Source organism: Argentina silus (genome assembly GCF_951799395.1).
Source record: "Argentina silus genome assembly, chromosome: 1".
Classification (NCBI taxonomy): domain Eukaryota; kingdom Metazoa; phylum Chordata; class Actinopteri; order Argentiniformes; family Argentinidae; genus Argentina; species Argentina silus.
The window spans coordinates 16,571,425-16,586,888 of record NC_139655.1 but is presented as its reverse complement, the minus strand read 5'-3'; the positions used below and the strand labels follow the sequence as shown (position 1 = coordinate 16,586,888).

General features: G+C 40.3%; 1 protein-coding gene across 3 annotated transcripts; it reads right to left on the bottom strand.

The window, feature by feature from the left end:
* Nucleotides 1–2,527: 2,527 nt before the first annotated feature.
* Nucleotides 2,528–8,152, bottom strand: LOC310805507 (E3 ubiquitin-protein ligase MARCHF2-like). Of its 3 annotated transcripts, none has more exons than XM_083671228.1 (5): nt 8,086–8,152; nt 7,090–7,345; nt 5,992–6,187; nt 3,801–4,010; nt 2,528–3,566 (listed from the first exon to the last, which is right to left on the bottom strand). In XM_083671228.1, the coding sequence occupies exons 2-5, from the start codon at nt 7,266–7,268 to the stop codon at nt 3,411–3,413; spliced, it is 741 nt and encodes a 246-aa protein (XP_083527354.1). In that variant the 5' UTR covers nt 7,269–7,345; nt 8,086–8,152; the 3' UTR covers nt 2,528–3,410. The 3 variants fall into 3 exon arrangements, with proteins under 3 accessions (XP_083527354.1, XP_083527353.1, XP_083527352.1); XM_083671227.1 differs by having other exon boundaries at nt 7,919–8,148; XM_083671226.1 differs by having other exon boundaries at nt 7,090–8,148.
* Between the last annotated feature and the right edge of the window lie 7,312 nt (nt 8,153–15,464).

The following is a 15,464-nucleotide window of genomic DNA, read 5'->3' as shown; positions in this document are numbered from 1 at the left end:
AAATGCATTGAGTTGCTGCCATGTGATGGGCTGATTAGATATTTGCGTTACCGGGCAGTTGAACAGATGTACCTAATAAAGTGTATGAGTGTGTGTGTGTGTGTGTGTGTGTATATATTAAGGGAACACTTAAGGGACACATCAGATCTTGATGAACAAATTATTCAAGTTGAAAATCTTTACTGATGTACATTGTATAATTTGTTGAGAACAAAATGACGTAACAACGGTCAATGGAAACCAAAATCATCAACCCATTGAGGGCTGGATTCAAAATCACACCGAAAATCAAAGTAAAAAATTCAAATCACAGGCTGATCCAACTTGTGTGAATTTTATCACGGCCCCCCCCGCGTGCCAGTACTCACTCCTGACAACGTCTGGGCATGCTCCTGATGAGTCGGCGGATGGTGTCCTGGGGGATCTCCTCCCAGACCTGGATCAGGGCATCAGTGAGCTCCTGGACAGTCTGTGGCGGTACTTGGTGGTGTCGGATGCACCGATACATAACGTCCCATAGGTGCTCAATTGGATTTAGGTCAGGGGAACGAGAGGGCCATTCAATGGTATCAATGCCTTCTTCATCCAGGAACTGCCTACACACTCTGGCCACATGAGGCTGGGCATTGTCCTGCACTAGGAGGAACCCAGGGCCCACTGCACCAGCGTAAGGTCTGACAATGGGTCTGAGGATCTCATCCCGGTACCTAACAGCAGTCAGGGTACCGTTGGCCATGACATGGAGGTCTGTGCGACCCTCCAAGGATATGCCTCCCCAGACCATCACTGACCCACCACCAAACCGGTCATGGATGATGTTACAGGCAGCATTACGTTCACCACGGCGTCTCCAGACTCTTTCACGCCTGTCACATGTGCTCAGTGTGAACCCGCTCTCATCTGTGAAGAGAACAGGACGCCAATGGCGGACCTGCCAATTCTGGTGTTCTCTCGCAAATGCCAATCGAGCTGCACAGTGCTGAGCAGTGAGCACAGGTCCCACTAGAGGACGTCAGGCCCTCATGCCACCCTCATGGAGTCTGTTTCTGACAGTTTGGTCAGACACATGCACACCAGTAGCTTGCTGGAGGTCATTTTGTAGGGCTCTGGCAGTGCTCCTCCTGTTCCTTCTCGCACAAAGGAGCAGATACCGGTCCTGCTGTTGTGTTGATGCCCTTCTACGACCCTGTCCAGCTCTCCTCGTGTAACGGCCAGTCTCCTGGTATCTCCTCCATGCTCTTGAGACTGTGCTGGGAGACACAGCAAACCTTCTTGCGACCGCACGTATGGATGTGCCGTCCTGGAGGAGCTGGACTACCTGTGCAACCTGAGTGGGCTGCAGGTACCGCCTCATGCTACCAGTAGTGACAAGGACACTAGCAGAACACAAAACTAGAGAAGAATCAGTCAGGAAGGATAAGGAGAGAGCAATTGTCTGTGGCCACTACATGCAAAACCATTACCTTTTTGGGGGTTGTCTTGCTTTTGCCTCTCCAGTGCACCTGTTTGCCGCTCCAGTGCACTTTCATTTGCACCAAAGCAGGTGAAATTGATTCAAAATCACTTGTGCTTCCTAAATGGGCAGATTGATAACCCTGAAGTTTAACTGACTTGGTGTTACACTGTGACGATTAAGTGTTCCCTTAATTTTTTTGAGCAGTGTATATATATATATATATATATACACACACATAATTACACACACACACAGTACCCTGCGTAACTAATGGGACAGTGAAGCATTTTCTTTTTTAAACTGGTCAGGAACACTCCCCAGGAGGTAGGCGTGGATGTGTCAGAGACTACCATCCACAGAAGACTTCAACAGCAGAACTACAGAGGCTACACTGGTACAGAGGCTAACTACTAGTTAGCCTCAAAAACAGGATGGCCAGGTTACAGTTTGCTAAGATGTACCTACAAGAGCCTGCAGACTTATGGAAGAAGGTCTTGTGGACAAATGAGATGAAGATTAACAACCAGTGATGGCAAGTGAAACATGGTGAAAGAGGTGTTATGGCTTGGGCATGTATGGCTGCCACTGAAACTGGCTCACTTGTCTTCATTGATTATGTAAAACAGCAGCAGCGTAATTAATTCTGAAATGTACAGAAACATCTTGTCTGCTCAAGTACAAGCAAATGCCTCCAAACTCATCGGACGACACTTTATCATACAGCAAGACAATTACCCTAAACATAGTGCCATAGCAACTAGGGAGTTTTTCAGGGCCAAAAAGTGGAATGTTCTTGACTGGCCAAGTCAATCTCCAGATTTAAATCCAATTGAATATGCATTTCATTTGCAGAAGATGAGAGTTAAGGCAAGAGCAAACAACAACAGAAGATGGTTGCAACACAGGCCTGGCAGAGCATCACAAGAGAAGATACCCAATGTCTGGTGGGGTCAATGGGTTGCAGACATCAGGCAGTTACTGTATTGCATGCAAAGGATATGTGACAAAATATTAAACATGAGTGCTTAATTTGAACAATATTAAACTAAATTACATATTGAACCCTTTTGGTGCCCTGAAATAGGGGGAGATTTTTATAAAAAAAAATGTTTCTAAAAGGTGTAACCAATATTTATACAAATACCATATAATAAATGCTGAAAATCTATACTTTAACCTCATTCATTGATTGATTTCAAATCCAAACTTTTGGAGTATTGAGCTAAATGAACAAAAAAATGCTTCACTGTCCAAATACTTACATGTTTACTGTAGATTTTTTTTCCTTTTTTTCAAATGAAGAGGGTGGACATTATTTACAAACAGAGCAGTACAGATCTATTACACCACCCTAACAAGACAGTTTTAGCACACGTGCAAGACATTCTACATCAGATTATGTCCCCGGCAAAGACCAAGAGTTCCTTATGTTTTATTGCACAATGAATGACCCAACTCTCTCAAGGAAGTGCAACAGGAAGACTAAATTACAAATACTTTTGCATACCCTGCATACACTGATACTCCAAGCCCACTCTCCCACTTTCAAATGGGCTATTTTTTTTAGACTTGGTCATTCACATGTTGTTGTGAGAGAATAAATTTACGAGGCTATTGGATGCCAGTTGTCCAAAACGGCTAAATACATTATGAAAGGGGGGAGGATGCTTCAGATATACTGTATTAACATGCTGCATCTGTTATATCCTGCTACATTTGCTTGTGTCCTTCAGTTAGTGTGCTGTTTTACAGTCCAGTGTTCCAATTCCAGAGATGACTCCGGTGACACCATCTTCGACGAGTCAATATGCTGTCCAATCACTGGTTATAGTTTATATCAGGGCTTAAGTGCTTCAAATAAAAGTGAATATGGAGAAAGCTCCCCAGAATGGTCTGTAAGTGCAGTAGTTCAAGTTATATATTACACTTTTAGAGAGATCTCATTGCTCCGTGCTCATACAATGGTCTCATTAGTCATTTTCTTGGTCGACTTGGTGGGCACGGAATGTTGCGTGGAGGGTACTCCTTTTATGTCAGGCATGAGCAGGCGCACTTTCTGATTGGTCCTCCTCCACTCCGAGTATAGCTGACAGTGATAGCGGAACGATACCTGAGGGACAGGGAGACAGAAATCGTAAACCAACCCTACATCTGACATTTGATTCAAATGGAGCAAATACATTGAGTTTCTAGTTTCTCGCTATTGACTATTATCACTGGGAGTGGATTTCAAATGAGGGTTTGTAACTGTATAATCCAAAGACAAGGAAATATCTTTGTCTCACTACAATCAATACACTATCAGTTAAGAAAGTAATGTTGTGTGTGTGTCCGGCCTAGTTACCAGCGTCCAGAGGATGTAGATGGTGAAGAGGGCGATGGTAAGGGCAATGAGGCCCACGGCTTCCAGACGGCTTTTGAGCTGCAGGTGGTCCTGGGCCCCGCGTAGACATAGCCACCCTGAAATGGCTGCCAGTGGCGTGATGAGCAGAAAGCAGGCCATGTCGCACAGTAGTGTGCGCTTCTCACTGCGAGGCCCTGGGTCCCGCAGCCACTGGGAAAAGACAAGGATGATCTCAGGTCAGTATTATAATGATGAAGGGTAAAGCGTGACTCTGGAACACTTCCAGGTGCTAATGGCCAGTTTAGCTGAAGATAAAACTCTTTAGATATCACTTAATCTGACCTCTGAACGTAGACTATGGGTCTGAGCCACAACCACATCCCCATGATTGGTCCTTTCCTCAAAGGAGCCTTTTGCTACAATCTTTTGTAGAGAGCAAGAATTACAGTGCAACACCTGTGGGGCAATACCTTTCAAATCCGTTTCACCACCTAAACTTAGAGGAGCAGGGCGTAAATTTGTTGGAAATCGGCCACCTTGCTAAAATCCAGTTTGAAGTTCCAAACAACAACATCCTCCCCAATAATGACAATATAACCCCGTAAGTGGACTTGCAGTGTCGGACATTAGCTGTTGTGTTTCTGCCTGGTCACACGACTTGGAAGAGTCAGCCACCAGAGATAGAAAGGCAGGCCAAGGGCAAGGTCTAGAACACCCATGGCAGGAACATTTACAGATTGAACATAGTCATTAAAACCATTAGGAATATTTGTAAAAAACCTGGACCTTTAAAGGATATGTTCTGATTTTTTTTTACCAAATCTCTATTTTGTATGTAAATGATATAGTGTAGAAGGGTACAGACACTTTTTTTGGGTGATTTTGCTTGGCTTTGAGAAACTTAGCAGGCACCAGCAATACCCTTATCAGTCTATAATGGAAGAAATAGGGGCTCTAAAAGCGCGGCAAAGCTCCCAGTATAGTGACGCAGGTCTTTAGATGTTGTACATAAAACATTGTGGCGATCAGAACTTTTTGGACTCAAGAGAAGGGGAGAGAAGTGAAGTGGAAACACGGAAGTGGTGATGTTTCACTCAAGACATCTAATGACCTGCGTCACTATACTGGGAGTTTTGCAATGTATTTGAGCGCTTTTGGAGCACCTATCTCTTCCATACAATCTGCTGCTGCCGTCAGCAGTTACATTATAAATTAAGACAAGTTAGCCAGTTCTAGAGGCAGCTATATATGTCCAAAACATAACACCCCATCTACCATGTTTCACAGATGAGGTGCTATGCTGTAAATCTTAGGCAGATCCTTTTTTCTCCAAACTTTCCACTTGCAATCACACTGCTTTTTCCAGACCTCTGCAGGCTTTTTAGCAAACTCTAACCTGACCATCCTTTTTGAGGATAACTAGTGGTTTGCACCTTGAACCTCGGCTGGTGACGTATTCTGCAGATGGTCGTCTCTGACACATTCGCACCTACCTTCTGGAGACTGTTCCTGATCTGTTGGACAGTTGTTTTGGGATTTTTCTTAATTAGGTGAGCATTCTACAGTCATCCACTGTAGTCATCCTACCAGCTCGTTTGAGATTGCTGAGCTCACCAGTGCTTTTTTTTCTTCTTTTAACTTTTGATTTTGGCAAGCCTAAGGTTTTTGCTATGTTTCTGATATTTTTATTTTGTTCTGATTCTTCAGCCTAATAACAGCTTCGTTGACTTGCATTGGTACCTCTTTGGTCACTATTGGACACCAATAGCAGACTCCAAAGGCAAACACAAAGCCTAGAATCAATACTAGACAGCTGTCTTATGCCTGCATAAATGATGTGACGGAACACACGACTTACCATAAACACCTGTCAAGCCAATTGTCCCATTACTTTTGATGCCCTGTAATTATGTATAAAAAGTGTTGTCATTTTTAAATGGTGAAACCAATATGTACAAAAATACCCTCAAATAAACACTGGGAATCTCTATTTTAACCTCATATTTGATTTCAACTCCAAACTTTTGGAGTATAGAGCCAAAAGAAAAAAAAATGCTTCACTGTCCCATTACTTACACAGGGCACTGTTCATACACACACACACACACACACACACACACACACACACACACACACACACACACACACACACACACACACACACACACACACACACACACACACACACTACCTGTGTGAGGGGTTGGGGTCGCCGTTCAATGGTGAACTCTGTGTGGCATAGCTCACAGTAGCTGGTGTTGGAGGACGACAGCCACTTCTCCAGGCAGCTCTTGTGCACCTTGCCCAGAGTCCCTGTGCAGTCGCACGGTGAAAGCAGGGACTCACCACTGGCCCCCTCGTGGCAGATCCGACACATGCCTCCATCACTACACCACAGACAGGGGTGAAAAAAGAGTGAAGTGCACTACTAAGTCATCATCATGACTATTCATTTAAAAATACATAAGCAGATACATTACTTACACTACACAAAATACAATAATTTGCTATATGCTAAATCTGACATATTACCCTCTCTTACAAATTTTGTAGGAGAGGGTCATATATGTGTATGTTCATGTGTACGCTCCAAACAACAATCATTATGGGTGGAATACCAACTCGAGATCCGCACGTGTAAGTCTCGTACAAGCTTTTTAGGAGAGGGTCATGTGTACGTTCATGTGTACACTCCAAAGAATAATCCTTATTGTTGTTTGGAGCATACACATGAATGTACACACATATGGCGCACATTTCCAATTGACATGAATGCAAGAGTTAGGCAAATGTCGGCGTTATGCACATGGATCTCATGTTAGGATTCCAGCGTATGACCCCTTAAAATCTGATTTATGGTCAATCCAGCGTATGTTGGGGCTGTAAAGCATTTACATCGATGTGGCCTTCGCATACATCAGAGCATTCATGCCTCTTGCCCTCCATGGAGCAGAGCAGAGTGTGTCTATGCATCCAATAGATGTACCTCCGCCACCTTCCTCAAACCAATCATGTCAATGCGGAGCTATCGTTACAAGATTTGGTACGCGCATGGCATCGCCGCAAAAAGCTTGATTTGGCCTCTGCATGACCCCAGAAGCTCCGCTCGTACCCTCCGTATGTAGCTTCCACACCGCAGTGCCAAATCAAGCATACCCTCCGTGCGGGATCCTCCTCACCATAGTGCCAGATCAAACATAAATCGGCTTTAAGTGTGTACAGATAGAAAAAGAGGGACATATTCCTTGGCTATACACAAAAACAGTAGCCCTCACATAGGCTACTATACCTTTGTGAGCCCACTGCTTTCACAACAGTGGAGAGTGGGCGGCCATCTTTGGCCGTAACCTTGGCAACGTACTGGGCCTGGCCAGTAGCATCTGACTCCTCTTCATCCTTGGGCACGTCTGCGCTGTCTGAGTAGTCACACAGGGAGCCAGGCAGGTGGCAGCAACCTGATGTAGTCATGGCTCCGTTGGTGATGTTGACACACCAGAGGACCCACCAACCACACCTCTCAGCCCACTGGTAGGCAAGTGCTTAGACTGACAATAGGAAAAGGTTAGTGTGTCGCATTGTGACATGTTATTGAGTTATTGAATGACCTCAACTAAAACCATTATGAGGTGATGATAGCTAGTGTCATATACTTGTGACTCTTCGAAATTATAATTATTGTTATAGTTATTTGATGACAAGTAAACGTTATTATACTACCAAGGTAGCACACGCAATACCAACACCAACGATAAGTCATATTACAACCATGGCATGTTGCAAGACTGTGTCACCCACATCTAAATACAACTGTGCTATTTTTGCGAATTTATCCGATACACGACACTAGACACATACAGCTAAATTGGCAGGTAGGTTGGCTAGCAAGGTGCTGGCTAATAACATTTCAAAAATATTCCGGATGTCGATGACATGATTTCTATAATCCAGTTACGACTACTGTACAGACAGATACCAATCAGTTTTAGCAATCTAGCTAACTAGTGCGACCGTGATCCAAGTTAGCTTGCATTCGTTTTGTTTTGCGAACAGCGTGGATGAACATACCACACATTACAGTTCGAGATTGCTAGCTAAATAACAAGATATAGCTCACTCACCCGCCTCCCCCTGGCCTTTGGTTAGCTAACACTAGTTTAGCTAGCTAGCTACAGATAACATTGACATCCAACTAAAAAACGATGTTTAGTAAGGAAAACGAGAAAGCAAGCTGTGTGTTTGCTCCATTGCTGTCTGGATAACTGATAGTTTAGTATGTATCTATCACCTTGCAGATACAGTGTATTTCGCATGGATTTCTAGCTCAACATCTCTCAGCTGTGCGCTGTATTAATGGTCACGTGACCATTCTAATCTCAGGTGACGCATTATGGACAGAAAACGGTCCGACTCGTCCATTGATATATGGTGCAGGTCAGAAACGTGCTTTGTTCAATAACAAAACAAACTCAGTGAATGCGTATTGAATATTATTTATGTTCGCCAAATATGGCAGTATTGTCACAAGAAAAAAGTAACATTGCAAGAAGGGACGTAAGGAAAAGACTGCAGAGATACAGCTTCCTTTTCCAAAATACGCCACTAGGTGGAAATATTTTAACGACATTTTATAAAGTAAAACACACTTTTTAACAGCTCTGATTATATCAAGGGAGTTCAGATCTTTGGAAGAAATATTAGTATTAGCCAGTTACTGCTGATGACACTGCTCATTTTCTTAAAGATGGTCAATCATTCCATTTGCTCTTGATAGAATCAGTCAATTTTCCAAGGCCTCAGGATTGACAATAGATACACGTTATACTGGGGTACGGAAGTGCGGTTTCAAATGGGGTTTTCAATGCATTTTCCAATCGTCGTTTAACTATGATGTTGATGATTGCTAACTATTTTGATCATGATACCCCAAAAGTTATTGAAACATAAAAGTAACAACAACAGCGAATGTCAAAAGTGGCCAATGGTCAGCTATTTGTAATGAGGGTCAATGGGGAAACTTGACTTCCGTACCCCAGGAGCTTCAGATTTCCATGATTTTAACGCTTCCGGTGTGAGTACCAATTAACCGAAAGAAATGTGTCATGCTAATTCGTAGTTGTGACATTGATAACATAGCTTCCATACCTGTTCAAAATGAAATGAAATATTTAGGAATTATAATTAGTAAAAACATTTCTGACAGGGAATTACTGAATGCAGGCATTCGAGTAAACTCCATAAGAGTTGAGTCGTATATTTCTGTCCAAGACTGAGGGCTCGAGAATCGTATACCCATGTCATTCTCTCTTATTTCTCCAAATACCAACAAGAAGGTTAACTCAATTATGTTTAGATTTATTTGGAGAAATAAACACATTATATCAGAAAATCGGGTTAAGGGCCATTGACTTTGAGTCTTTGGTTGGTATGTTTAAAATAAATAGCCTAAAGTACTTTCTATTCAATCCAACCTCCTTATTCCAAACAGTGTGTTTGAAAAACTTGGTGGTTTTGATATTGTGCTTAAATGTGATTTTGATCCACCCCAAATTACGAGGTTTCATCAGCATTCTCCGCATAAAACTCTGTTATGGAATAATATATTTAATAAGTTGAATAGAAAATCCTTCTTTAAGAATAATTGGAATGGCGGTGGTAATACTTGTTTATGTGACTTATTGGATGACTCAGGTAAATACTTGCCATTTGATGACTTCATTGCTATATTCAAGGTTGTTACAACTCTTAAAGAACAGAGAGTTTGTAAAGCTATCCCTCTTCCTTTGTTAGGTCTATAAAAGAATACTCTTCTATATTCTGAGGTTAGACTCTCTTCCAAGATTACAAAAAATGATGTAGATCTTCTCGATAAGAAATGTAATAACAAATACTTGTGTGCAGTCTTTAATAACATATAAAGTGCCCTGCGTAATCGGAAAGTGAAACATTTTTTCTTCTTTTGGTTCTACACTCCAAAAGTTTGGATCTGAACTCAAACTTTTATTTGATGGTATTTGTATTCAGACCCCTTCACTTTTTCCACATTTTGTTGTGTTGACTCAATTTAAAATGGATTAAATTAAAAGAATTTGCCATCAATCCACACACTACCACAATACACAATACTACCACAATACACAATACCCCAGAATGACAAAGCGAAAACATGTTTTTTTAAATTTTATTTCAGTAAATATATTAAAATTGAAATGCAGACATACCTCATGTACATAAGTATTCAGACCCATTTCTATGACACTCTCAAAATTAGCTAAAATGCAAAAATGTCATCAACAAATCACTCAATAAGTTGAATTGAGTCCATCTAAATGCAAGGATAATAGTTCATGTAATTTTGGAATTAATATCTTTGTTTTTATAGGGTCTTTGATTTGCATAGGAATCAATTACACAATGTGTTGATCAGGTTGTCATTACAAACTGAGCAAATGGAGAAGAACAAAACTGCTCAGGAATGCGATCCTGAGGCCTGGGGAGACTAAACTAGACAAAAATCTACAAAATTGAATGGTAGGGAGGAAAAAGCACAGTCGATGGGACAACATCATCTCAGTCACTCATCATTAAAAGGAAAGAAAGCACTGGTGAGCTCAGAAATCGGTAGACCAATGAAGACTTCTATAGTTGATGACTGAAGAATGATTAAGAAAAACCCCAAAACAACTGTCCCACAGATCAGAAACACTCTCCAGGAGGTAGGTGTGAATGTGTCAGAGACTACGCAGAATACGCCACCAGCTGAGGTGCAAGGTGCAAACCACTAGTTATCTTCAAAAAGGATGGTCAGGTTACAGTTTACTAAAAAGTACCTAAAAGCCTGCAGAGGTCTGGAAAACGGTATTGTGGACAGATGAGATGAATAGTATCATGTACCAGAGTGATCTGCCTAAAATGTACAATATACCACCTCATCTGTGAAACATGGTGGAGCGGGTGTTATGTTTTGGGCATTTATAGCTGCCACTAGAACTGGCTAACTTGTCTTAATTGATAATGTAACTGCTGACAGCAGCAGCAGAATGTGTTCTGAACAGTACAGAAACATCTTGTCTGCTCAAGTACAAGCAAATGCCTCCAAATTCATTAGTGAGCGCTTTATCATACATGAAGAGAATGACCCAAAACATACTGCCATAGCATAACTAGGGAGTTTTTTCAGGGCCAAAAAGTGGAAAGTTCTTGATTGGACAAGTCAATCTTCAGATTTCAATCCAATTGAACATGCATTTCATTTCTCAATGATGATGGCAAAAATACTTCAAAATAAACAACAACTGAAGATGGCTGCAGTACAGGCCTTGCAGAGCATCATCAGAGAAGATACCCAGCATCTGGTGGGGTCAATGGGGTGCACACTTCAGGAAGTTATTGCATGCTAAGGATTGTCGACCAAATACTAAACATGAGTGCTTAATTTGGACATTTGATGAATCTGTCCTATCATTTTTGGGTAACCTGAAATAGGGGGACTATGAATAAAAAGTGTTGTAATTTCTGGATGGTGAATAATACCGATATGTACACAAATACCATCAAATAAAAAAAAAAATGCTTCACTGTCCCATTACTTACACAGGACACTGTATTTATTGATTTTAACATCACTTGTTACTATAATAAGGAAGAAATCCCTTTGTGGTCAAAAGCTAGCAGCTTTTATCTTACTTGCTAAGGTTAAAGAGAATCACTTTAAGATTCTAACTTCTCCTTATCCAGTTAATGATTTTCTACATCATAGATTTAAATTTGAGAAAACACCTTGTGTATTTTGTTCACCTGACTCTAGAACATATATTCTGTTCATGCTATCACACTAAGAAACTATGGGAGGATATTCTGGAATGGTTGAGACTCAGAATTTACCTTTGATGACATCAAATGGCATTATAACTATCCCAAAAATACAGATTGTTTTATAAACATGGTCATTCTATTGACAAAGTCGTTTATACAGTACATAAATGGAATTTTTTTAATTATTAAACTTCAACACAAAAATGTGGAACATGTTGTCTAAATCCATCATCTCTCTGTGTCACTGTTTTCTTTTAATATTCTTTCTTTTCTTTATCTCCCTGCTGAATGTATATTGTTACTGTTGTTGTATGTATCATCCCTTACTTGTTTTCTACATATTGTGTGAAATAAAAAAAAATAAAAAATATAATATATGCCATTTAGCTGATGCTTTTATCCAAAGCGACGTACATTGCAGTGAGTGCATACATTTCAGTATATATGATCCCAGCACGAATCAAACCTAAACGTTGTTAGCGCTATGCTCTACCAACTGAGCCACAGAGGACCAAAATAATACTTGAGTGGGACAGGTTTGGTTTCCTTTCAATGGGCCATTTTTTTTATACTTACTCGAAAGTACGTAAATTACTTCATTGGTAGGTCTACCTGTAAAAGCAATGTAACCTGTAGTGGAGAGCTTGCTTTGATCGTATCATGTCAGATCAGTGACTACTTCAAGAAAGGGAGGAAGGAAGGAAAAATGCATTTTAAGGTGTTTGAACCGGGTCCCATTGATCTTTCCTTCCATGGCCAGTGATCTGAAAGAGCTTGGAGGAAGAAATCATCGACCATAGTCTGTATGTGTGAAAGCATGAGGTAAAAAATGAATTGTCATTGAATACTGGGATATACAGTATAACATCAGATACAATGACGGAGAGAGAAGTAATGAACATATTTCCTTTGGGAAACATTCATGGGCTGAAAATGAAAGATATGGAGGTATTTGTGTGTATGCAGGGCTCCCTTGTAAAAGAGACCTTGGTCTCAATCGGACTGCTAAAATAAAGGTTAAATAAAAATAAATAAATTTGGTCACCATTAGTACAGTTCAAACAGACTATCCAGAATGGCCATTTCATGTAACCACAATGCCAACATCAGCTTGCATGCAATTCTAAGCCTCCAATTTCTCCTAATTTTGTTAGGTCACAATTTCAAAGGCTATCCATACTGTGAACATTTTCCTTTGTTCAATCACACATAAATGCAAGTTGGTTGTAACAGATATCATGCTTATTAATTGTGTGGAATCTTCACATTGGCTAATAGAGGTAAATCTATGATCGTATCACACTCTAAAACGTGCTTCTAATTACAGGTAGTTGTCATCATCTTGATCAGAGTCCAGTGAGAGTCATGGGACTTGAGCATGAACCCTCTGCATGTGTGTGTGAGGACATCATGAGATGTGTGTTAGTGGACTTTGACACATGCACCACATTTTCTGTCATGCGTACAGCTGATCCATCTTCAATAGTTGACTAATCTGTCAATGTAGAAGCTTCCCCAGAGACAAACGGCAGATACATACACATTGATTCTGTAGTGATTTAAACCACTTGATAAAAACATAGGCTTGACAATTGGCGCACAGGACTGTCTCAACAACTAAAGACCCAACCCTAACCCATTTTTGGACTTTTGAATTAATCATATATAGCCATTGATTCTTGAAGAAATGCCTCATGAGCTTAGTTAACTACCCATCAGAACCCAAAACATAAGCTTGTTTTACTCCATAGTTTGTAAACAATGTAATTGTAAACAAACACAGTATTGCTCAAAACATTTTGATCTCATGGATGTTCAGTCCTTGCATACATAGCTCCGTCTATGAATTTGTGGGTGGTTACATTTCTTTAGTCCCATCCCTCATCTGTTTACCAAAAAAAGTGGCGGGTATCCACTTTGTTGTTTGAATCCCAGGTTGCCCCTTTAAGGTGTTTATTTCTATTAGTTCACTTTGACTAGTTGCATTTTTATGATTCGCTATCAATGATTAATTGTGTCGAAATCAAGATGTTTGAGTGCTGTCTCACTCTTGGAAGGGAAGGTATTTTACTGTGGCTCACTGGCTCATGATGTGACACTGTCACACAACTGTAAACCAAGTGTAAACATGACCCTGTGACTTCATGTTGGTGTTGATATTCTGACATGACACAGCCACAGCCAGCCACACACACACACACACACACACGATTGTTTGCACATGCTCTTGTGTTTCTACTGTGAAGATTGTTACATAGCTATAATGCACTACGATGTGCTTTGAATCACAGCATAATCCCATTGCTGCTATCTCGTGATTCTCTTAAACTGTTAGTATGAGACCAACATACTAAGTTGTAGTGGAAAATAAATTATATAATTCTATTTCATTAATTTACTGTCCTCTTGTCCTAACGATAAGGTGACTTACGTAATACACTTTGAAATCATGATTCTTTAATACAGCTGTGTATTTAATAAGCAGAATTATGACCATGGTTTTGATCTGGCAACCCAGATTTGTCTACCTTGGTTACCAGTCTATTATCAGTGTTTGCTATTTCCATAGTCATTGTCATTAACTTAGCAAGACAGTGACAAGAGAGAGTCTGTTGTTAGAAAGATTGGTGGCCAGGCAAATCATTTCTTTCCCCTTATCTCTTCTCCTCAAGTATCATTACACAGGCCAGGTCAGTCTGAGAAGTCAACTTTACTTGTGTGTGATACTACTCCAAGGTTGAAATAACACATCTTTGTCATATCAATGTAATGTTTTTCTTTGTTGATTTTGTAATGTTTCAATCTGTTTTTAGCCTGCCCATGGGATTCCCAGGGGCCAAAGGTGAAACATTTTTTTCTGAGATGCTCTGTGGATTTAACGGTAAATTCCTTCTAAATTCCAGTCAATTTAGGAAGTAAATTGCATTTTTACAGAGAAATTCCATGAACTGCAATTGACCCCAACTCTGGGGTCCCCTGTCCCTGTTAAAGGGTTAGTTCAATATTTATAATATAATACTGTAACTTTAACAAAAAAATGGGAGTGATTGGGGAACAAAAACTAAATTCAACATTTGTTGCCACAATCACCACAAATGAACTCTCTGGCTTGGTCTGAAGTTACTTTGAGGTGATATGGCCACAAATGTTGAACTTTGTCTTTGTTCCCAATCACTCTCATTGTTTTGTTAGCTAAAGTTATTGGAAGTTTAGGACTTCAGGTTGTGCCCGTCTTGCAAACAAACAATAAGTGTTTCTGTTTATTCTCCAAACAGATTAATATACAGTTTGTCTTTTGATTAAAGGGCTAGTTCAATATTATTAAATGTATAGTCAGATGGTTCCTTACCTTGAAAATAGTCTATGGGCCAGTAGAAACTGTAATCCATTGTTCAGATTTGTTTAAATGGCCAATACTAAACACACACAGAATTCAGAATCAGTCATCCTGACCCTGCAAGGGATTCTACATGTTTGTTTCAAAAAGAAAACAAGCATATTTCTCTTGCTTTTGTTTCCCTTAGAATAGTATTCTCATTGTTTTCTATGATGAATAAGATAACCTCACTGCACGTGTGCACGTTATGATTATTCTCTTTATAATAATACATGAATAAAAGTTTCCTGTTTTTACAGTATAGCAATAGATATGTGTATCATGGGAACTTCCGCGTGTCAATCTCATTTTAGTAGTCTGCCAGGAGGACAATAAATAACGTTAAACTATGCACATGACTTCAACTTGTCAAATTGTGCCTCCAATTACGAGACCAAGAGATGCATTCATTCTACTGAGTTATTAAATCAGCCAACCAAATTTTCGCATAATGGCCGTTACAATCCTTCTCAGCT